The 25,738-nt window shown below is 45.4% G+C and overlaps 1 protein-coding gene across 1 annotated transcript in view; it reads right to left on the bottom strand.

Annotated features, from left to right (window-relative positions):
- Window positions 1–25,738, bottom strand: part of LOC147114657 (corticotropin-releasing hormone receptor 2) — a 392,400-nt gene that overhangs the window by 247,306 nt on the left and 119,356 nt on the right. The window contains exon 3 of the mRNA XM_085992504.1: window positions 15,956–16,041. Coding sequence (XP_085848630.1) covers window positions 15,956–16,041 — 86 coding nt within the window. The remainder of the gene's footprint in view (window positions 1–15,955; window positions 16,042–25,738) is intronic.

Raw genomic sequence — 25,738 nt, 5'->3', positions numbered from 1 at the left:
TCCTGGATTCACGCATCCCACTGCAAGAAGGCACCGAATAGAGACAATTGAATTTTGAAAGACTCTAACAATGAAGACGTTACTTATATTTTGTATACTAATCGGACTACTGAGTCTAATATGCCAAGGAGATGGGGAAAAATCCCGAAAGAAACGAGAATTACACGTGAATACTTTTTTGTACATGTCTTACGAATGTGCTAGACGCATGAAGTCAGTATGAAAACCCAAAGAACCAAGGCTGGGCTGACTGGATACTGGGGGGATGGCTGGGATCAGTAGGACAAATATTATTGCATGGACTGGTAGTAGTAATAGCCCTGATTGTATGCATTGCTCTGTTTGTCACAACGATTAAGTGTTGTTGCAATAGGTTGGGCAAGGCAGTCTTGCCTACGATGAATATGATGATACAGAGAGAAGTAAGGTCAGTAGAGGAAAAGACTGGTCCCCTGGATGAGGAACTGAAACGATTGAATAAAATACAATTATAGGGATTAGAAAACAAATATATACATATATATATATATTCCACATGCTCTCCTCTTTCTGCAAAACACATTTTCCATTTCAAATGGGAACTGCAGGCTAGGAAAAAGAGAGAGGACTCCCTTCAACAACAAGCCAGTGTCGTCGACTTTGTATATCACTTGGTCCGCACTTTGGGGGCTTACATAGAAGCACTTGTGCTTAGGAGAACCCCACAGGTTAGTTATAAACTGTGTGGGCCATGAATTAGTCCTCCTCTATAAGCTGCTGTTCCCTGTCTTTTAGAAAGTGCATAGTGGCACCCGCACTGCAGGCTAATATAAGCTGCAGGGAAATTAGAACACTGCAGGCTAATATAAGCTGCAGAAATACAAAGACATAAACCTGAAATCAAATCAAACATAATTAAACCCTACAAAAACACACGCCCAAACACTAAGAATAGACAGAGAAGAAAGACGATCTTAAACAAGGTCAACCATCAATACAGGTAAATCCCAGGGATGGTTCCAAATGGAAAAGAAGTCGGTATCCTTGGCTAAAATCTAAATTTAGTACGAGGACCGATAAGAAGAGGTTAATTTCAGTTATGTTGTCCTAGTAAGGACAAAAGGGAAGAATGTGGAAGTACAGTTTCTCACTTAGACACAAAATGGCTTCCTAGGCATAGAATAAAAACTCAAATGGCCGACAGCATGATTCACTAAAGGCAAGGGGATGAGACATACATACTCCTTATCTGTGACAAGCTTAACAAGGAGCCTCAGTTACCAAACAAACAGCCAAGGACATGATAAGGTAAATATCGGCCCACGGGTCCAGTTGGTACAGTGAGAGAACAGAGGGAACAGAGAGATCCCATAATAAAGGATTAGTTAATCTTATCCCAAGGTATTTCCGTTCGTTATTCTAACGCAGCCCGGAATACGTTGTTTCAATAATTCGCAAGGTCTGTGCCTTTGTAATCAGTTATGATTCAATACTATGTCATGTGGCATAGAAAGCCTGTTTTGCTTTTTACTGTATAAATATGTTACAATTTCTGTATTACTTTGAAGAGGTCTGATGTAGCCCTTGTCTACACAACTCTTCCCTTGCAAGCAAATAAAGCCTGTCTTTAACGATACTTTGTGTTTAAGAGTCTTACTAGGGAGTCGAGACTTCGACAGGTTCCCCCCTTGAATGTCCATGGTTGACACGGGCAGGATGCTCACCTGAGCGCTTGTGTCGCAAAGGAAACGACGTCTGGAGTTGGTGTCTGTACTAAACAACAAACTGCCTGAACGGCCGACAGCCATAGCAGCCGACGAGTGATCTTTAGTTTGTTTCGACGCGGGAAAACTGCACGGGGGCCGGCTCTTCCTGGCTTCTGGGCCGAACTGTGCATGGTAGAAGCAGAGGCTTGAGGGTTGCCGCCGTTGGGCTGTATCAGTGGGGGCAGGGCTCCGCGTGGCCGTGCAGTACTGTTGCCCGGCGGAGAAAAGTTTGTCGGCCTCCTTGGCCAGGTCGCAGAAATCAGTAGTGGAAGAGTTGGCTAAAGCCGACCGCACCTGACCTGGCAGCTGTTGAAGGAACAGATCCTTGAAGAGGAAGCATGGAGTGTGTGTGCCCAGGAGGGCCAGCATGTGGTCCATCAGCTCCGAGGGCTTGGAGTCGCCAAGCCTGGGTAGAGAGAGAAGCCGGCGTGCGGTTTCAGCTTCGGTGAGTCCGAAAGTTTGTAAGAGGTGCGCTTTCAGCGTACCGTATTTGTTGAGCTCCGGGGGGTTTTCGAGCAGGTTCACGATTCTGGCCGCGATGGAGCTGCCGAGAGCGGAGACGATGTAATAGTACCTTGTGTCGTCCGCGGTGATGTCCCGGATTGCAAATTGAGCCTTGGCCTGGGCGAACCAAGCGGCAGCCTGTTGTTCCCAAAACTCGGGTAATTTGATGGAAACGGCGTTCGTTGCCATTTCAGATGAGGTCTTTGGAATCGTCCAAAAGAGCAGCGGGGTCACCAATGTTGAGGTCGATAGAAATCAACAGGCAGAGGCTTTGGTTTAAGCAAAGGCAAAACCTGTCTCTCTTTAATCACTCTCCACGAGGTCTGAAGGGGTCAGCCCCGTGCAGGGGCTATGACATCATCACGCAACCGACGTCATGACATCATCACGCTACCGACGCTCTTAAAGTGACCCTGCACCAATAACCCAACCCAGCATGTACATATCACAACATTGCTATACATAGTGAATTGTGTTTAGGTACATATAACAGCATTGGCTATATATTGGGCTTGCCGCGCGTACAAGCCCCCGATGTGCACTTACCCGGCGCGCCGACAGCTGAAGCCTGGGCCTGCTTGGAATTCCTGTCACTGGCCCGGTTCAGCTGTCGGCGTGCTGTGCTTGCCTGATCCAGCGGCGTAGTTAGTTCGATGTGCCGGCTGGGATCAGGTGAGCACTGGGATGCCAATCAGGGGAGGGAAAACTTCATTCATGAGTTTGATAGTAAGAACTGTCAAACTCATGAAAACTACGGGTGCGGAAAACACTACTTAAACTTTAAAAAAAAATTTAAAAAACATCCCACTAATTAAATGAACTATAAATAACTTTTAAAAACTATTTTAAACAATTAATCAAATTTTTGAAAAAAATAATTTTTTAAGAAATCGGGTCTAAAAATAAACTTACCTCACTGTAAAGTCCTTAAAAAAAATAAAGCTGTGGAAAAAATGTTATAATTTTAAATAATAGACCACTTACCTTAAAGAATCAATTCCTTACGTCTCCTTTTTACATTTCTAAAAAGTTGAGGCCCTTACACACGGGCAAACCTGTCAAAAAGAAGGAAGTTCAATGCGTGCGCGCAGAGTCCTGCGCGCACGCGTTGGACCTCTGAACCCCTTGGAGGAAATGACGGTTTCCCGCGCATGCTGAAATCCGGCACTTCCAACGGGCCCACGCATGAGTACCCCGTCCGTACTCACACGTTGGGACCGGAATTACTGGGCCATTGTGTTATTGTCCCTATATGGTCTCAGCCACAAGGCGACCAAAGCTGCACGCAATACTCAAAATGTGGTCTCACCAAGGCCCTGTACAACTGCAGCAAGACATCCTTGTTCCTGTACTCAAAACCTCTCACTATGAACGCCAACATACCATTTGCCTTATTAACCGCCTGCTGCACCTGCATGCTTACCTTCAGCGATTGGTGCACAAGGACACCCAGGTCTCACTGCACTTCCCCTTCTCCCAATCTATTGCCATTCAGATAATAATCTGCCTTCCTGTTTTTGACACCAAAGTGGATAACCTCACATTTATCCACGTTATATTGCATCTGCCATGCTTCTGCCCAATCACCCAACCTGTCCAAATCATCCTGTAGTTTCTCGACATCCTCCTCACAGCACACACGCCCACCCAGCTTTGTGTCGTCTGCAAATTTGGAGATATTACATCTAGTTCCCTTGTCTAGATCATTAATATATATTGTGAATAGCTGGGGTCCAAGGACCGATCCCTGTGGTACCCCACTAGTCACTGCCTGCCACTCGGAAAAAGACCCGTTTATTCCAACTCTTTGCTTTCTATCTGCCAACCAGTTCTCTATCCAAGTCAATACATTACCCCCAATCCCATGAGCCTTAACTTTACACGCTAATCTCTTATGTGGGACCTTATCGAAAGCCTTCTGAGAGTCCAAATACACCACATCCACTGGTTCTCCCTTATCTATTTTACTAGTTACATCCTCAAAAAATTCCAGAAGATTAGTCAAGCACGATTTATCTTTTGTAAATCCATGTTGACTTTGTCCGACCCTGTCACTGTTTCCCAAGTGCTCTGCTATTACATCTTTTATAATGGACTCGAGCATTTTCCCCACTACTGATGTCAGGCTTACCGGTCTGTAATTCCCCATTTTCTCTCTACCACCTTTTTTGAATAGTGGGGTAACATTAGCTACCCTCCAATCCATGGGTACTGTTCCAGATTCCATCGAATGTTGGAAGATTATCAGCAATCCATCTACTATTTCTAGGGCCACTTCCTTAAGTACCCCAGGATGTAGATTATCAGGCCCTGGGTAATTATCGGCCTTCAATCCCATCAATATCCCTAACACCATTTCCCTTCAAATACTGATTTCTTTCAGTTCCTCCCTTTCATCAGACCCTATGTTCCCCGACATTTCTGGGAGGTTATTTGTGTCCTCCTTTGTGAAGATAGAACCAAAATATGTATTTAATTGGTCAGCCAACTCTTTGTTCCCCATTATAAATTCCCCTGATTCTGACTGCAAGGGACCTATGCTTGACTTCACCAATCTTTTTCTCTTCACATATCTATAAAAGGTTTTAAAGTCAGTTTTTATGTTCCCAGCAAGCTTACTCTCATATTCTATTTTCCCTTTCTTAATTAATCCCTTTGTCCTCCTTTGTTAACTCCTAAACTGCTCCCAATCCTCTGGATTACTGCTTTTTCTGGCCAATTTATATGTCCTCTCCTTGGATCTTATGCTATCCCTAATTTCCCTCGTTAGCCACGGTTGAGTCACCATTTTTGTTTTATTTTTATGCCAAACTGGGATGAACAAATTCTGTAGTTCATCCATACGGTCTTTGAATGTTTGCCATTGCCTATCCACCGTTAACCCTTTGAGTGACATTCCCCAATCAATCCTACCCAATTTGCGCCTCAGACCATCGTAGTTTCCTTTATTTAAATTCAGGACCCTGGTCTCTGAGTCAACTACTTCATTCTCCATCTTAATGAAGAATTCGATCATATTATGATCGCTCCGACCCAAGGGGCCTCGTACAACAAGATTGCTAATTAATCCTTTCTCGTTACATAATACCCAGTCTAAGATGGCCTGATCTCTGGTTGGTTCCTCGACATATTGATCCAGGAAGCCATCCCGTAAACACTCCAGGAATTCCTCCTCCACAGTATTTTTACTAATTTCGTTAGCCCAATCTATATGTAGATTAAAGTCACCCATGATGACGGTTGTGCCCTTTTTGCACGCTTCTCTAATTTCCCTTTTAATGCCATCCCCAACCTCCGCATTACTGTTTGGAGGTCTATATACCACTCCCACTAACGTTTTCTGCCCCTTAGTATTTCTCAGTTCTAACCATACAGATTCCACATTATCAGAGCTAATATCCTTCCTTACAATTGTGTTAATCCCTTCTTTAACCAGTAATGCTACCCCACCTCCCTATCCTTTTTGCCTATCTTTCCTGAATATTGAATACCCCTGGATGTTGAGTTCCCAGCCTTCGCCACTCTGGAGCCATGTTTCCGTAATCCCAATCAAATCATATTTGTTTACCTCTACTTGTGCAGCTAATTCATCCACCTTATTACAAATGCTCCTCACATTAAGACACAAAGCCTGCAGGCTTGTTTTTTTAATGCTCTTAGACCTATTAGAATTATTAATTACAGTGGCCATGTTTGATTTAAACCGTTGATTTCTCTGACTGCCACTTTTGTTTTTCTCCTTCCAATCTTTTGCTTTTACCCTTGTTTCCCTTTCCTCTGTCCCTCTGCTCAGGTTCCCAACCCCCTGCCATTTTAGTTTAAACCCTCCCCCAGAGCACTAGCAAACACTCCCCCTAGGACATCGGTCCCAGCCCTGCCCAGGTGCAAACCGTCCGGTTTGAACTGGTCCCACCTCCCCCAGAACCGGTTCCAATGTCCCAGGAATTTGAATCCCTCCCCCTGGCACCATTCCTCTAGCCACGTATTCAGCTGAAATATTCTTCTAATTCCAGTCTGACTAGCACGTGGCACTGGTAGCAATCCTGAGATTACTACCTTTGAGGTCCTATTTTTTAATTTACCTCCTAACTCCCTATATTCAGCTTTTAGGACCTCATCCTATTTTTTACCTATATCGTTGGTACCCATATGCACCACGACAACTGGCTGTTCACCCTCCCCTTCCAAGATGTTCTGCAGCCGCTCTAAGACATCCTTGACCCTTGCACCAGGGAGGCAACACACCATCCTGGAGTCTCGTTTCCGGCCGCAGAAACACCTATCTATTCCCCTTACAATAGAATCCCCTATTACTAGTTCTCCCTTCTTTTTCCTCCCGTCCTGTGCAGCAGAGCCACCCCTGGTGCCAGGAAGTTGGCTGCTGCTGCCTTCCCCTGGTAAGCCATCCCCCCCATCAGTATCCAAAGCAGTATATCTGTTTGAGAGGGGGATGGCCACAGGGGACCCCTGCACTACCTGCCTGCACCTACTACTCTGCCTGTTGGTCACCCGTTCCCTTTCTGCCTGTGCCACCTTTACCTGCGGTGTGACCAACTGTTTAAATGTGCTATTCACGATGTCCTCAGCATTGCGAATGGTCCAGTATGTATCCAGTCGCTGCTCCAGCACTGCAATGCGGTCTGCCAGTAGCTGCAACTGGACACACTTCCTGCACACATGGTTGTCAGGGACACAGGAAGTGTCCCTGAGTTCCCACATAGCGCAGGAGGAGCATACCACAGTGCCGGGCTGTCCTGCCATGACTTACCCTTTAATTAATTGAAATTAAGTTAAATCAAATCAATCCCACCAATTACACTACAGTTAAATGGTATATTTAAGGGCCCTGGTTTACAAACAGTCCCTGCTACACCACAGAGACTTTAGAAATGATAAACCACAGAGTTAAAGTTTAAAAAAGAGAGAAATACTCACCAACCAATCACTTACCTGTTTTCTGGTGATGTCACACTTCGATTACTTTTTACTTCTCTCCTTCCCTCTGAGTTCGGAGATTGGAGATTAGTAAACCTACCTGGTCTCTGGGGGCCTTTTAAAGCCTCGCCGCTCGTGTTTCCCGCTGCTGCCGCTGCCGCACTAAGGCCTACCTGGTCTCTGGGGGCCTTTTAAAGCCTCGCCGCTTGCGTTTCCCACCGCTGCTCGCGCTGCGCTGAGGCCTACCTAGTCTCTGGGGGCCTTTTAAAGCCTCGCCGCTCGCGTTTCCCTCCACCACTCGCGCTGCACTGAGGCCTACCTGGTCTCTGGGGGCCTTTTAAAGCCTCACCGCTCGCGTTTCCCACCGCCGCTCGCACCGCTAAGCCAATTCCTTTTCCAAGCTACCACTGATCCACCTATTCCATGAGCCTCAATTTTGTTAACCAGCCTTCTATGTGGTACTTTGTCAAATGCCTTCCGAAAATCCATGTAGACAACATCCATTGTATTCCCTTCATCAATCCTCTCTGTTACTTCATCAAAAAATTCAATTAGATTAGTCAAATATGATCTGCCTTTTACAAATCCATGTTGGCTCTCCTTAATTAGCTTAAACCTCTCCAAGTGCCTGTTAATTTTTTCCTTGATTATTGTTTCTAAAACTTTACTCACCACTGATGTTAAACTGACCGGCCTGTAGTTACTAGGATTGTCCTTACACCCTTTCTTGAACAATGGTGCTTGAACAATATTGGCCAGTACACTACTCCTTGTGCCATGGGACCTTTTATATATAGCTGAGCAAGTAGACAGCATCTCAGCTTGGCATCTCATTTTAAAAAGAGCACCTTTAACAACACAGTATTGCCTCAATGATGCGCTGAAGTGTCAGCCTAGAGTGAAGCTTGAACCTACAATCCTTGTTGACTCAAAGGCAAGCTTGCTACTAACTAAGCCTCAGTCTTATGTAATACAGATAGTGGAATCTAATGAAAGATGGCAACAAAAGTAAGAAAAAGACTCATTAAGCATATAATAATCTAAATGTCAATTAATCTTAATAGTACTCAGGTTGTAAAGTAGCAGTGGAACTAATATTAGCTGTACAGTTGTATACCTGGAACCATCTTGATTACTTGCTCCTGCAGACCCTCAATGAAAGTGAAATATTTCCCACGATTGGTGATCAAAACTACAAAAAATAATCCAGATGAGGTCTGACCAATGTTGTACAGAGCAACATCTTTTGATATTCCATCTTGTGAGGCTAAACTTTGACTTTGATGGTCTTGATGCTTTTTCTCTTGCGAAGATATTGATACCACATGGTTGCCTGTAACTACATCCTTTGATCATACAGTCAGCTGCATTATTCCCCTGATGAAAGGAACCCATGAGCTCTGACTTTATTTTCCGTTCATAAGACTAGTTCTGTGCCCTGTATGGGCAGAGCAAAACATGCTATCTGTTTAAAATATAACAGTTGCATTCCACTCACCCATGCCAAAGAGCTATCTCCCACGGTAAACAGCAATGTTGCCCTAGCAACCACACAACCACTGGATACTTAACCAGCCAATTAAAGTGGGCACTAAAGCCACACCAGCAGAAACAACAAAACCAATGATCTTTCTGCTGCTTTGAGAGAAAGTCACAAGCTCTATGATATTATGAGCATTACATACTGCATCACCTTAAATCATGTTGCGTCTACCTCATTTCTAACTACTACTTAATGAACTCTTGAAGCTAAAAGTCTGTCCTTCATATTATTTCTGTTCTGGTCCATCATTTCAACAGTAAACACATCCAGAAACCTTGGGGGTGATTTTCCCCCGGATACTTTAGGCACTAAAGAGCCTCCGAGGTGGACAAAATGGGGTCTTAAGCTGAAACGTTGGTTTAGCCCGGGTTTCGCACAAGATGCCACCTTGGTAAAGGAGTTGAAGCTTGTGCTAGGAACGGCTGCCTGGAGAGTCGTTAAGGGGCTGATTGCCACTTAAATTGCCTGCTAGCGCTCATTAAGGAGGGTGCACAGCATTTTGGTGGATAGTGCTTAACCTAATGCCCTCTCCTAACATCGACCAGCTGATTAGAATAAACAAGTTGTTGCAGAGGATTGCCAGAGCTACTTGAAGGTATATCACCCATTACTGGTCACTTGCTGCTGGAGGTTTGAAGAGGACTTTTGAAACACATCGGGAGACTTTCTAGGACACTTTGTCAAGACTTCACCAACACTCTATCAACATTTGTTCTGGAAATTTTCTGAGGACCTCACCTGAAAAGAGAAAGTGCTGGGATACTCCACTTTATTGGACACCTTATAGGAGTCACCAGGAGAAAGGGAGTGCTTGATCATCAGTATCTTGCTAGAGGTCACCCTGCAGGAGGAATGGGGGGAGGCCATGAGGCCAGGTAGAGCAGCACCAGCTACTGGAGGAGAGAGGGACAGGAGGGTGAGGTGGAATCCTTTCCAGGTCATCCCTCCTCCTCTAGATCTCCTCCACCAGGACCTCCATGCCACGTAGGACCTGTGCGCCCTCTCACTCGGTCCCTGAGCCATCCTGAAACATGCCGCTGTGTGTCAGCCAGCACGCTCCACACCTTCAGTGGAAGTGGGTGAGTGAAATCCACATACACTGTTCCATGACAATTGCGTCTAATCAGTGCTTGAGTGCTAAATCTGCAGGTGTCTGATTTAGCACATCCAGGCAAGTTCAAATTATGGTAATCAGCAATTGGGACCAAAATTATATGCTGTAACCAAACTTTCAAACAGGCATGTATTATTAGCACAGCACCCATTTAGTGCCTGTTTTCACCCTGTCACCAAAATAATCCCCCTTAGGTGTGATCTATAAACAGTAGGTACACCTCACATTGTGATGCACGAGTGACTTCATCTCAGACACATACCGGCATATACACCTAATTCATGGAAGTAAGATAGCCTGTAGGGGTCAAAAGTATTTGTTAATAGTTCAACTTTTCTTTTGAATGACACACCTACTGATGATAGACAGACCTCATTAGATAGATTGCTTTCAAAAAATAATATTTTGGGATCTAGTATATGAGTAATTTGAGACATGACATGTAGTCAGTGTAGCAAGTTTGGGAGGAACAGGTGGCTTTGGACCAATAGTTCCCAAAGCTCTCCACTACTGAGGCTTTTCTCATGTCAAATTTGGGTCTGTAGACTAATTGATAGAGATTAATTACAGTGATTAGTCAACAACTCCATTATCATTGTATCATGTGACTACTAGAATGGTAGAAGGCGAACTGACTGGACCTTTGTCTTTTTTTGTCTAGCAATTAATATGTTCCTATTAATGATCCTTTGAATTGGGTCCTCGGAGACCGTGCTTCCTCACAAGAAGCTATGTATGAAATAACAACAGAAAATGCTGGAAATACTCAGCAGGCCAGGCAGCATCCGTGGAGAGAGAAACAGAGTTAACGTTTCAGGTCTGGGACCCTTCATCAGAACTGGAAAATTTGCAACATTTTATCTTTCCTGCCTCTTACAAAAGTACAGGATGTTCTTTCTATTTCTTCCTCCCCTCCTAACGCCCCCCCCCCCCCCGCCGTCTCTGCACCTGCTTAATATCTGTTACATCTCCAGCCTTTTCCAGTTTTCTGGGGCAGCAAATTCCACAAACCTACCACCCTCTGAGTGAAGAAGTTTCTCCTCATCTCAGTTTTGAAAGAGCAGCCCCTTATTTTAAGATTATGCCCCCTAGTTCTAGTTTCACCCATCATTGGGAACACCCTCACCGCATCCACCTGATCAAGCCCCTTCGCAATCTTATATGTTTCAATAAGATCGCCTCTCATTCTTCTGAACTCCAATGAGTAGAGTCCCAATCTACTCAACCTCTCCTCATATGACCACCCCCTCATCCCCGGGATTAACCGAGTGAACCTTCTTTGTACTGACTCGAGAGCAAGTATGTCTTTTCTTAAGTATGGACACCAAAACTGTATGCAGTATTCCAGGTGCGGTCTCACCAATACCTTGTACAACTGCAGCAATACTGTGGCGTATGTGCCTTTAAGAGCAATTATGGTGTATGTGCCTTTAAGAGCCCCAGGTGTGCGTAATGCCGGTAATTGCCACTTGGGCTATATAAGCCTGTGTATTGTGTATATCCTTTAGAAACCCCCCCCAGACTTGCTTAGTAAATACCTATGAACCAACTCCTGTCTTCAGTGTCTCTATCTACACACGGACACTACAGTGGCGACGAAGTGGAAACGGACTTACCTGCAATTCGGCAGCACCTCAAGGACATCGATTCCTCCAGCGTCCAGAAGACTCAAGGAAGTAAGAGAAACTGTGGTTTCACCAGCTGGCCAAGCTGGTGACAGGTACTGCGCTAATCCTTCCTGGGCGTCAGGCTGGAGCTCCAGCGGCGGGCTCTACAGCTGAGACAGGCAGCGAAATCGGAGGCAAGCAATAACAGACTGGGAGGGTGCACTCGAGAGATGGCCGGCACGGCAAGCAGGTCAGCGTTTAGACCTCCGTCGGGAACGAGTCTCCAACAGTGAATAAACGGAAACCACAGTAAAACAGCGTTGTTATCGGTAGAGAGAAGAAAAAAAAGCGCGGGAAGCGCCATATCTTTTCTGAAATGCCTAAATCTGGTAATATTGAGGCTTTTGATGGCGAAATAGAAGATTGGACCACATACGTGGAAAGAGTAGAGGTTTATTGCACTGCAAATGGAATAACAGATGAAAAAAAGATTGGACACATTGCACGGGTATGCCAATCTGGACAAAATAAATCCACTGACAGAAAACAAAAAATCAATAAAGAAAAGTACAGGAAGGTACAAATGATGACGGACAATAGCTCCGAAGACCAGAATAGCGATAGCGACTCCGGAAACAAGAGACTAAGCTGTCTCAAATTACATAATGTACTTGCCAAAGAGGATTACCAAACCATTTGGGTTACCCTCACAATAGCAGGGTCCCCAGTTAAAATGGAGCTAGATACAGGATCAGCTCTAACCGTAATAAATCGACGAGATTACGAGAGGCTATTTTCGCATATACCTCTAAAAGACACATCCATTATCTTAAAAACATATACGGGGCAGAAAGTCTACCCCAAAGGAAAAATAAGGGTGCCTGTGGTATACAACGGCAAAGAAATACAAAAGTTGTATTTATACATTCTACAAGATGGTGGTCCACCGTTGTTGGGACGTGAATGGATAAGGAAGATACGTTTAGACTGGCACTCCATTCAGGCACTGACGGTGACCAGTAAGGAAAAAAACAATGATGACATCATACCTGAACGATTAAAAGACATCTTGGCCAACGCCAAAGAAGTGTTTCAAGAGAAACTAGGAACCTTGAAAGGCATCACCGCCTCAATAAAAGTGGAAGATACAGCAATTCCAAAATTTTTTAAGGCAAGACCGGTGCCATACGCAATACGTCCGGCAGTCGAGGCAGAGCTGAAGAATTTGGAAAAGGCAGGCATATTATCCAAAATAGATTGGAGCGAATGGGCAACACCCATCGTTCCAGTCATGAAAAAAAAATTGAAAAATAACTCTGAGGAACAGAAAAAAATTCGCATCTGTGGGGACTTTAAGGTGACTGTAAACCCGGTCCTTCACATGGTACAGTATCCTCTTCCGAGGATAGAAGATATTTTCGCCTCACTATCCGGAGGGAAACGTTTCACAAAAATTGACTTGGCACAGGCATATCTACAGATGGAGGTTGAGGAGACCTCTAAAAAGTATCTCACAATAAACACACACAAAGGCCTGTACCAGTACAATCGACTGGTTTTTGGAATAGCATCAGCTCCAGCTATCTGGCAAAGAGCTATGGAGCAAGTCCTGCAAAGGGATTCCGGGGACTCAATGCTACCTAGACGACATCCTTATAACAGGAGAAAACGACAACGAGCACCTTGCCAATTTGGAGCAGGTGCTCACTAGGCTGAAAGAACGGGGCCTACGAGCAAATCGCCCCAAGTGCGAATTTTTCCAAAATCAGACATCATATTGTGGCCACATAATTAATAAGGAAGGGTTGCATAAGTCACCTGAAAAAATTGAAGCAGTTATAAAAGCCCCAGCACCTGAAAATGTTTCACAATTAAGGTCATTCCTGGGATTAATAAATTACTATCATAAATTTTTACCGAACTTATCAACTATTCTACACCCTCTTAATGATCTTCTACAGACAGGAGTGATTTGGAAATGGAACGAAGACTGTAAACGTGCCTTCCATAAATGTAAAGACTTAATCACATCCGAGAAAATTTTGGCTCATTACAACCCATCACTACCAATCAGACTGGCGTGCGATGCATCCCCTTACGGCATAGGAGCGGTATTGTCCCATAGATTCCCTGATGGCTCGGAACGGCCGATAGCTTTTGCGTCACGCTCATTGAACTCAGCTGAGCGTAACTATGCCCAGATAGACAGGGAAGCACTCAGCCTGGTATGGGGAGTGAAGAAATTCAACCATTACCTACACGGACAAAAATTTACCTTGCTGACTGACCATCAACCCCTCATCTCCATATTCAACCCTAAAAAAGGTGTCCCCATTATGACGGCACAAAGACTACAGAGGTGGTCCCTTTTTCTAGGGGCACACCAATACAACATTGAATACAAAGGGTCAAAACAGCATGGGAATGCTGACGGTTTATCACGCCTACCGTTGCCAACGATAGAAGAGGCACCTACAGTAGACCCAGTAGAGATATTCCACTCTACCATAGTGGAATGTCTACCGGTGACAAATTCTGCCATTGAAAGGGAGACAAGAAATGACCCTACTCTCTCACGGGTCTACGATTTAACAGTGAAGGGATGGCCAGCACATGGCGAACCACTGTTGCCAGCATTCTCGCAAAGAAGAGAACAGCTGTCAGTGTGCCGAGGAACCTTGATGTGTGGATCCAGAGTGGTGATTCCACCCAAACTCCAGGATAAAGTTCTGAAGGAGCTTCACAAGGGGCATCTGGGTGGAGTGAAAATGAAGAACCTAGCTAGGGCGTTTGTCTGGTGGCCAGGTATCGATGGAGACATCGAAGACATGACCAAGAGCTGCCTAGGATGCCAGAAGGTCCAAAATGCTCCGCCACAGGCCCCTCTACATCCATGGGAGTGGCCCTCATCTCCCTGGCAAAGGGTGCACATCGACTTTGCTGGTCCATTTATGGACTCAATGTTCTTAATCGCAGTTGATGCACACTCCAAGTGGCCGGAGGTAATAAAGATGTCCTCCACCACCACGGAAAAAACCATCACAGTATTAAGGACCATATTTGCCAGGAATGGGCTGCCGGAGCAGATATGTTCTGATAATGGACCGCAATTTGTGTCCGAAGAATTCAGAAAGTTCTTAAAGAACAATGGGGTAAAGCACTACACGTCCGCCCCATACCATCCCGCCACCAATGGATTGGCTGAAAGGTTTGTCCAGACGTTCAAGAAGGCCATCAAGGCCATGGGTAATGAAGACATAAAACTTCAGCACAAGGTGGATAACTTCTTATTTGCATATAGGAATGCAACGCATATGGTTACTAACCAAACTCCCGCCATGATGTTCTACAATAGAAACCTAAGATGCCGGCTGGATTTGGTCAAGCCCAACATCCGAAGGGACGTGGAGAACCGGCAGTTTCAGGGCATGAATGAAAGGCCAACTAGGGCCTTCCAGATAGGCCAACCGGTTTTGGCCCGGGACTGCCGTACCAAGAAATGGCAGCCTGGAACTATCTGCACACGATTAGGACCACTGATGTATACCGTGGACATCGGAGACAGCATAATAAGGCGCCATGCTGACCAAATCATCAAGTCACCCGAAAAGGGACAACCTACACCACCACTCTATACATCTAACGATGAAGTAGAGATACCCATATCTACCTCCGATTCGGTGATACTGGAGCCCGATGAACCCGACACTGGCCTTCAAGCCGAATCAGCCTTGCCAGAAGAACCTACTACACCACCAGAAACTACTACACCCCCGAGGCGTTATCCGGACCGAGTCAGGAAGCCTCCTGAGAGACTAACTTATAATTAATTAATACAGCAATGTATATTATTTTGCATATAACATGTAATTAATAATTACTTAAAATATGATGTACTAGTTAGCTAGAAGGGGAGGAATTGTGGTGTATGTGCCTTTAAGAGCAATTATGGTGTATGTGCCTTTAAGAGCCCCAGGTGTGCGTAATGCCGGTAATTGCCACTTGGGCTATATAAGCCTGTGTATTGTGTATATCCTTTAGAAACCCCCCCCAGACTTGCTTAGTAAATACCTATGAACCAACTCCTGTCTTCAGTGTCTTTATCTACACACGGACACTACAAATACCTCCCTGTTTTTATATTCCATCCCCCTAGCAATAAAAGCCAACATGTTGGTTCATGCTCAGCACTCCGCTCTTCAATCTCAACCTTTCTGCAATAAGAGATGGAAAAGGTGGGGAGGGGGGTGAACTAGAAGGAGAGTTGAGCACTGAGCTCCTCTTCTGTTGGCAGTCAGCTCAAGAGTGGAATAGATGAAGGTTGGGAGTGGGTCACCCAACCCCCTCCTTGGCTGTAGATGTTGGACATGGCCTGCAGGTGATCTGGAGGTTATAATGACAAGAGGGATATGTACCCTCACACACAATAAAAAGGTACATATGGGTTGAGGTAAAAGACAGTGCTGCAATTAACATTGACATTTTATAACTAGTAGACAAGACTAACCTTCTCCTCTAAGATGGGCTCACAGTGGGAGTAATTGATTCTAGAGGCCCATGTTCCATTTCCAGTACATTCTCTGTACACACTTCCTGTAAAAACAAAACAAAACAAACACTTGGTCAGGTCTTAAATGTAAAACCTTTATGGAAACAAATTGGTTGCAAAGCAAAAAAGGGTTCATTGTGAAAGGCAAAGGGTATGTTTTTTTGGAAAATTTTAAAATTTTGAAGTGTAGTCACTGTTGTGATGTAGGAAATGCAGCAGCCAATTTGTGCACAGCAGGCTCCCACAAACAGCAATGAAATAAATGACCAGATCATCTGTTTTAGGCATTGGTTGAGGGATTAATGTTGGTCAGGACACCAAAAAGAACTCCCATCCTCTTCTTCGAATAGTGCCATGGTATTTTTACGTCCACCTGTGAGGCCAGATGGGACCTCAATTTAATGTGTCATCTGAAAGATGGCACCTTTGACAGTGCAGCACTCCCTTAGTACTGCATTAAAGTGGCAGCCTAGATTATGTGCTCAATCCCTGGACTTCTACCTGGTTTGCCTCGTCGATGTATAATTTCTTCAGAAAAATGGGCAATAGAGAATCGGCAACCCCTTTCGCACTCCGCTCGATTTTCTTTTCCATAAGAAAATCAGAAGGAATGCAAAAGAAACGGCCAATTCGCTTTCGCCCATTTTGCGCAGCCACCCAAAACAAATCTTCCCTCCTACTCGTTTCTACCTTGGGCCTTGGCCCTTCACTTAGGTCTCCCAGTGTGGACTTGTTCACTTTGCAAGTGACAAATAGGTAGAGGTAAAAAAAAAATCTGGGCCTAAAAGTTAGCGCTGGGCGCGGAGCCATTTGCGACCGTCAGAAATTCAGTTTTTGCGCCCCAAGTTGGAACCGGGCGCTATTCCAGAGTGTGCCCGCCCCCGCTTGGGGCGCTGAAGCTGAATTTCAGCGCTGTAGGCGCCGCTGCGCCACCTAGCTACGGAGCGGCAGGCTGCAGTACTGCAGGCCTCCTCCTTCTCTTAAGGGGGAGGTGCCTGCAACGGGGAGATCGCCGCTGGATTGTGCCGGCAAATGAGCCCGGCACCACGGAGAAGTGCCGGCCTCGCGGAAAGCAGCCGGCAATGCCGCGGGGGGGGGGTGGAGGAGGCCGGGGAAGGAGGTGCGGGCAGGCGGCCGCCGAAAAAGCGGCCGGCCGCACCTCCACCTTAAAGCGCCCCAGTAACGATGCAGGACGGCCCCATTTTCCAATCGCTGTTTGCGGCCGCTGCAGAAGAGGCGGCCGCAACTAAATATGGGGGTCGGGCCGGTAGCGGGGCGGAACCGGGGCACTGCGCACACCGATGACGTCATCGGTGTCGGCGCAGCGCTACCGGCTACCGCCGCCATTACCGCTGCGCTGAATATCAGCGCAAACTCCTCTATTGGCGCAGAAGCCCTCTTTGGGCGGTAACTGGCCGCAAAGCTGGCGGCGCCTTAATGAATTTCTAGGCCCTAATTTCTTAATTTTTCTCAAAAGCAATGAAGAAATATTGAGCTAAGCAGAATTTTCTCTGAGAATGCGTGTTTATCAGGATTAAACTGCTTGTATTTCACGCAGTAGACTGCTCTTCATAGATCACTGCACTTTATAGTAGAGCTTAAATTAATTAATGCTTTGAGAACATTTCAAACTCTACTGCAACAGAGGAGTGTGGCAGTCCATTGAAGAAGGCAGTGATTCTCGGGCTCCTGAGTGTCAAAGAGCCACGGTAGCCAAGGTGCAATGATTGGCATCATCATGTTACTGCTCGGAAGATTTCCACAGTTTTCTCTTTGTAGCAATATGGCAAACTAGTGTATAAAGATCACAAATGGGTCATTTTCAATTTCACCACCTGGGTACTAACTTGGCAGAGTGGATCACCTGCCCATTATAGAAGCCGCTCGATTTATAATTCAGTCAGGTTTCTCACCCTTAATTGCCATCCAGCATCTCCTTCTGGAAAGAGTAAATCTCAGGATAGGACGGGATTAGATTTAGCTGTGTGTGCTGATGCTTGCTGTCAAGGCTCACATTTGACGAGTTGCCATTTGGATGCCATACTAGAAGCTAGCACCTGTGGAGGTGCCCTTTCATTAGTAGGCAGGGGAGAGAGAAAAAATTCTCCACAGAAATGAGGGAAAGCATCATAGTATTCGTTTAAAGTCAGTCAGCTAATATAAAAGTATAAAAGCTAGTATAAAAAACAATGGTGGTAGATCAATGGCGCACTTCACAGTGCATCAAGCCTAATGCCTGTAGGCTATTTCCGTCAGTGCAAATAACCTTTACAGCTCTACAAGGTCCCAATTCAGTGACCCATATGCAGTTAAGTACAATTTTCTATTGAATAAGACTTTCAGTTGTCCATAATGTCAAATAAGCTTTGCTGAGCATGTGTCAAAGTTAAATCTAAATTCTATTTTGTCCATAGCTGATGATGGACAACCAGTCACCATCTCATTGGCCGCTGGAGAATAAAGTAATTTAGGATGAGTGATTGCAAATAAAGGGGGCTCAATTGCTACAGCCTCCCTCGGGGGGTGGTGTCTTCAAGCAATGAAAGCTGTGAGTCTGTTGTACAATGGCATCTGCACCTAGATTGACTTGCTGTCTAAAATTCTAGTGCAGAAACTGACAGCTGTAGTTATTGATAAACAGGATATGAAAGAGGCCAATGCTAGATGCTCACTGTTTGGGCTCACGATATTTGAAACGGCCATTTTGGATGAGATAGCAAAGGGCTTCCCAGTGGCCCGGGGGCTGTGCTAAGTGTGAGTCAGTGCTTTTGAGAGGTGGGGTGCGGGAGGGGGGAAATCAAAATAACCTATTAAAAAAATCGCTCCTTTTACATTTTTTTAAGGGGTTAATTTGAACCTAGCCATCCGGCAGGAAACTGACAGGATTGGATCGGCCGCCTGTTTTACATGCCGCCCAATTTTACATTTTATTGAAGTCACCCGCTTAATGTCCAATGATGCTCCGTTTTTCCTTGCAAGACACCAACAGAAAGAAAGACTTGTATTTATAAGGCACCTTATCATATCTCATATTTGGACGTGCACTGACTGTCGTTAATGCAGGAAAAAGAAGCAGCCATTGTGTACGCAGCATAATCCCATAAACAGTGCTGAGCTGAGAAATCAGCGAATATGTTTTTTTGATGGTGCTGATTAAGGGCTGAATGCTGGCCAGGAAAACAGGAGAGCTTCCTGCTCTACTTCCAACACTGTCTTAGAGTCTTTAATATCTACCTTAACAGGTAGATGAGGCCTTGGTTTAAAGTCTCATCTAAACACTACCACCTTTTGGCAATGTAGCACTCCCTCAGTAGTTTCTCTCTCCACAGATGCTGTCTGACCTGTTGAGTACTTCCAGCATTTTCTGTTTTTATTTTAAATTTTCCTTTAATTAGTCTAAAACCATGTCCCCTTGTCTTACTTGTGTAATTTAATTAAAAATAATTTCTGTAGTGTATGTACTTTGAAGAAGGAACTATATTCTGCAGCCCCTGTATACTGCAGTACCAGTAGTGACCACCCCTGTATATAAGCCTGTGAAGTAACTTTGTATAGTAGTTCCAGTTTTGCCTCCATTCAGTAAACACCTGTTATAACCAACTTCTGCAGTCTGTGTCTCAATTACACACGGACATTACATTGGCGACGAACGGATCCGAACTTACCTACAGTTCTGCACCACCTCACGGGGATCCATCCCTGAAGCGAAGTTATTAGAGGTCGAAGCCAGAAGGAAGAAATCCCAAAAAAAAACAAACAGAAGAAATGGGCGTCAACCGTGGGCAACCGTCCTCTGATTCATCGAATTCGAAGATTTGCAGGAGAGGCTGTCGAGAGCTGGGCTTGGTTCTCCAGTCTATGGTGTTCCAGCTAATCGGGCTGGTGGCAGGTAGTACACTGATCCTTCCTGGGCTGCGGCGGGCTAGAGCTCGATCGGGTGGCTTTTCAACGGGGCCGAGCAGCGTTGTCGGGAAGAGGAGAAAGAGAGAGAGGGTGGAGCACACAGGGCGCGGCCGGTGCTATGAAGCTGGGCAGCGTACAGACCCGAGAAGCGGGAGGAAAGTGTCCCATAGGGTCTGCTCTGACGACGGGAACAGTAATTAAAATAAAAGAAAAAGAAATTAGAAGCGCAGAAAGCCGCGAGGAGCTGCAGTTTGCCACGGGGACCGCGGAGAGCAGCGTTGGCAGCAGCACGGGGGGAAGCGCGCGAAGACCATAGGGCGTCGCCATCAAGGCATAAAAACGCCAGCAACAGCGTTGGCAGCAGCGGAAAAGACAGAAAGCACGGGAGGCGCCATCTTAATCCAGCGGGGAAGAAGGAAAAGCGCGGGAGGCGCCATTTTGTTCAATCGGGGAAGAAGGCAAAGCGCGGGAGGCGCCATTTTGTTCAATCGGGGAAGAAGGCAAAGCGCGGGGGGCGCCATCTTAGATCTCCAAGATGCCGAAGACTGGCAATATCACTGCCTTCGATAATGAAATAGAAGACTGGACCACGTATGTGGAAAGAGTCGAAGTATATTGCAAGGCAAATGAAGTAGCCGATGAGAAAAAGGCATCGGTACTACTAAACTTAATGGGCGCAAGAACATACGGCCTATTGTGGAACCTGATCACTCCAGTCAAACCGATGGAGAAGAGTTTCAACGAAATTGTTGATATCCTACAGGAACACCTAAATCCTACACCGCTGCTGATAGCAGGAAGATTTAAATTCCACAAGAGAAATCAGCATAAAGATGAGAGCAATGCTGATTACCTTACAGAACTACGCAAGCTATCAAAGCACTGCCAGTTCGGAACAGGACTGGCAGATACCCTACGGGACAAATTTGTCTGTGGACTCCTGAGTGAAGGAACCCAGAAGAGGTTACTCTCAGAGAAAGAGCTGACGCTAGATAAGGCTTTCAGCGTGGCAGTATCGTACGAAGCAGCAGCAAGGGGAGCTGCGGAAATACAGCAAAAGCCACAGGAATACGGCACCCATGAAATGACACGGGGATTTGAAAAATGTTATCGCTGCGGCAGAACAACCCATGACCAGAAGGACTGCTGGTTCAAGGATGAAACATACAGGCAATGCGGAAAGATGGGACACATTGCACGAGTTTGCAGGTCCGGGAAGAAGACTAACGACAACAAAAAGACTACAAAGGAAAAGTACAGGAAAGTACAAAAGATGACGGACAGTAGTTCCGAAGACCAGAAGAGCGATAGTGAATCTGGGAACAAGAGACTATGCTGTCTCAAACTACACAACGTAATCACAAAAGAGGATCACCGAACCATTTGGGTCACCCTCACGATAGCAGGGTCCCAAGTCAAAATGGAATTGGATACAGGATCAGCCCTGACCGTCATGAATCGACGAGACTACGAGCGGCTATTCTCACACATACCCTTGAAAGACACATCCATTGTCTTGAAGACATATACGGGGCAGAAAGTATACCCCAGAGGGAAAATAAGGGTGCCTGTCGAATACAACGGCAAGGAAATACAGAAATTGTATCTGTACATACTGCAAGATGGTGGACCACCGTTATTGGGACGTGAATGGATCAGAAAGATAAGTTTAGACTGGCACTCCATTCAAGCACTGACTGTGGCTGGTAAAAAGGATGACGACGTCACACCTGGACGATTGTCAAAAATCTTAGCTAACGCTAAAGAGGTATTTCAACAAGGACTGGGAACTCTTAAAGGCGTAACTGCCTCGATAAAAATAGAAGAGAATGCAATTCCCAAGTTTTTCAAAGCAAGACCGGTACCGTATGCAATTCGCCCAGCTGTTGAGGCAGAGCTGGAGAATCTGGAGAATGCAGGCGTGTTATCTAAGGTAGACTGGAGCGAGTGGGCGACACCCATCGTTCCTGTCATGAAGAAAACGTTAAACAATAAGTCTGAGGAGCCAAGGAAGGTTCGCATCTGTGGGGATTTCAAGGTGACTGTGAACCCAGTCCTTCACACAGTACAGTATCCTCTTCCGAGGATAGAAGATATTTTCGCCTCACTATCTGGAGGGAAACGTTTTACAAAAATTGACCTAGCGCAAGCATATTTGCAGATGGAGGTTGAAGAATCCTCTGGGAAATATCTCACGATAAACACTCACAAAGGTCTTTAGCAGTAGCATCAGCTCCGGCTATATGGCAAAGAGCGATGGAACAAGTCCTGCAAGGGATTCCGGGGACTCAGTGTTACTTGGACGACATCCTAGTGACAGGTGAAAATGACAGTGAACACCTTGCCAACCTAGAGCAGGTGCTCACTAGACTAAGAGAACATGGGCTACGAGCCAATCGCCCCAAGTGCGAGTTTTTTAAGAAACAGATATTGTATTGTGGCCACGTGATTGATGAAGAGGGGTTACATAAGTCCCCTGACAAAATTGAAGCGGTAGTTAAGGCTCTAGCACCTGAAAATGTGTCGCAACTGAGGTCATTCCTCGGATTGGTGAATTACTACCATAAGTTTTTGCCGAATTTGTCCACAATTCTGCACCCACTGAACGCCCTGCTACAAACTGGAGTAGCATGGAAATGGAGCGATGAATGTAAGCGGGCCTTTCAGAAGTGTAAAGGCCTGATCACTTCAAGAGAAGTATTGGCTCACTACAACCCATCACTACCGATAAGACTGGCGTGTGATGCGTCTCCCTACGGCGTTGGAGCGGTACTGTCACATAAATTCCTTGATGGTTCAGAGGCCGATAGCTTTTGCGTCACGCTCGTTAACTTCAGCCGAGCGTAACTACGCCCAGATTGACAGAGAGGCCCTCAGCCTGGTGTGGGGGGTGAAGAAGTTCAATCACTACCTGCACGGACAGAAATTTACTCTACTAACTGATCATCAACCTCTTGTCTCCATTTTCAACCCTAAGAAGGGCGTCCCGATAATGACAGCACAACGGCTACAAAGGTGGTCCCTTTTCCTAGGGGCGCACCAATATGACATCGAGTACAAAGGAACTAAGCAGCATGGGAATGCTGATGGATTGTCGCGCCTACCGTTGCCGACGGTGGAAGAAGCACCTGCAGTGGATCCTGTGGAGATAGTCCACTCGACCATAGTCGAATGTCTCCCTGTGACGAATGCAAACATAGAAAAGGAAACACGAAATGACCCGACACTCTCCAGGGTCTATGATTTAACGGTGAAGGGATGGCCAGCACATGGCGAACCACTGTTGCCAGCATTCTCGCCGAGAAGAGAACAGCTGTCAGTGTGCCAAGGAACCTTGATGTGTGGATCCAGAGTAGTAATTCCACCCAAATTGAAGGATAGAGTGCTCAATGAGCTTCATGAGGGTCATCTGGGAGGGGTAAAAATGAAGAACTTAGCCAGAGCGTTTGTGTGGTGGCCGGGAATCGATAGAGAAATCGAAGAGATGACCAAGAGCTGTACAGGATGCCAGAAGGTCCAAAACGCCCCACCACAAGCCCCTCTACATCCATGGGAGTGGCCCTCATCTCCATGGCAAAGGGTACACATTGATTTTGCTGGTCCATTTATGGACTCGATGTTTTTAATTGCGGTGGATGCACATTCAAAGTGGCCAGAGGTAATAAAAATGTCCTCAACCACCACAGAAAAAACTATCACAGTCTTATGAGCCATATTCGCCAGAAATGGGCTGCCTGAACAGATGGACCACAGTTTGTGTCTGAAGAGTTCCGGAGGTTCTTAAAGAACAATGGTGTTAAGCATTACACATCCGCCCCATATCATCCAGCCACCAATGGATTGGCTGAGAGGTTCGTTCAAACATTCAAGAAGGCTATCAAGGCAATGTGTAATGAAGACATACCCCTACAACACAAGGTGGATAACTTCTTGTTTGCCTACCGGAATGCGACACATGCGGTTACCAACCAAACTCCAGCCATGATGTTCTTCAATCGAAGACTAAGATGCCGCTTGGATTTGGTTAAGCCAAACATCAGAAGAAATGTGGAGAACAGGCAGTTTCAGAATATGAATGAACGGCCAACCAGGAGTTTCAAGATAGGTCAACCAGTTTTGGCCCGGGATTACCGCACAGAGAAATGGCAGCCAGGAACGATCTGCACACGGCAAGGACCTCTAATGTATACCGTGGACGTTGGAGAGAGCATTGTAAGACGCCATGCAGACCAGATTCTAGAGTCACTGGAAAACGTCAAATCTACACCACGATCCTATACACCTGGTGATGAAACCGAAGTACCAATTGCATCTACCTCAGAATCGGTGATATTGGAAGCAGACGAACCAAACAACGACGTTGATCCCGAATCAACTTTGCCAGAAGAACCTGATACCCCAAAGAGGCGTTATCCGGACAGAATCAGGAAGCCTCCTCAAAGACTGAATTTATAATTGATTAACTTCAGCTAATGTATATAGCAACAGTAATTGTAAATATGTTATTTAATTATTAATCGAATGTTATGTACTGTTTAGCTAAAAGGGGAGGAATTGTAGTGTATGTACTTTGAAGAAGGAACTATATTCTGCAGCCCCTGTATACTGCAGTACCAGTCGTGACCACCCCTGTATATAAGCCTGTGAAGTAACTTTGTATAGTAGTTGCAGTTTTGTCTCCATTCAGCAAACACCTGTTATAACCAACTTCTGCAGTCCGTGTCTCAATTACACACGGACATTACAATTTCAGATTTACCTTTTTCATTCCTTTAACTATCTTAAATATCTCTATAAGGTCACCTCTAAGATGCATCCTTTACATGTTTTTTCAGTCTTTCCTTTCAACTCAGACCTCGAACACTTGGGATCGGCCTTGTGTGTAAAATTCGATTGTATTCCGGAGATTTGACTCCTTTGCAGAATCTGTCCTTAGGAGTTTAAAAATGTTAGAAAGAGTCCATGAGATGACAAATGGGGCATGGTCGGCAGAAGGAAAAGGGCTAAATGGTCTATCCTTATTCCAATGGTTGTCTTTTCCTCCAGTTTCCCAAAGGTGCCTTGTCTAAATGGCATTCTTCAAGTGTGGGCCGAGAAAGGGAAGGATAAGGTTTACAAAATTCATACTTCTGATGCAGGGGCTCAATGAGAGGAGCGATTATCGGGAAATCTTGGGCACGCTCTTCAAGATTTCCAGTTCATTAATTTTAATGGGTAGAAAATTGCAGCGCTCTCATGTGAGTCCTGATATGTGAGGCTCCATGCCAGAAACGAGCAATCATAACATTTACCCTCAAGTGTTGGCAGGCTAATTGACCCTGGATGTTAACACAACAAGCACACACGCACACACAACACAAACTCACACTTTCCTGCTCTAAAATTTTCAAATTATAACAATTTATTGTAGAGGTACCACAGCTTTAAATAGTTGAGAGTCTATATATAAGCACTGCTCTGTCAACTGTCTCGTCGAGAAGTGACAAACTCATTGGCAGGCACTAGCCCACACAGCATTAGTACATATGGAATGAGTCGCTTAACCACTTTCAGCTTACCTACTTAAGAGTTATTTCTGAAACTTACAGTTCAAATAATTCATGCTCTGCTCTCTCTTTCATGCAGAATTATGTCAGCTTCTGTCAGTTTGTAGTGCTCCCACCTTAATTGAAGTTTTCAAGACTGAGCTCAACAGATTTCTGTTGGGTAAGGACATCAAGGGATAGGGACAAAAGGCGGATAAATAGAGTTGAGGTGCAGAGCAGCCATGATCTAATAGATTGGTGGAAAAGGCTCCACTGCAGGATCTGAGCATATAATCCAGGCTGGCACTTCATT

Source organism: Somniosus microcephalus, chromosome 7 (genome assembly GCF_052327205.1).
Source record: "Somniosus microcephalus isolate GS21.2 chromosome 7, FLI_Smic_1.0, whole genome shotgun sequence".
NCBI lineage: Eukaryota > Metazoa > Chordata > Chondrichthyes > Squaliformes > Somniosidae > Somniosus > Somniosus microcephalus.
The sequence above is the reverse complement of the archived record's forward strand: the minus strand, read 5'-3'. Positions and strand labels throughout refer to the sequence as shown.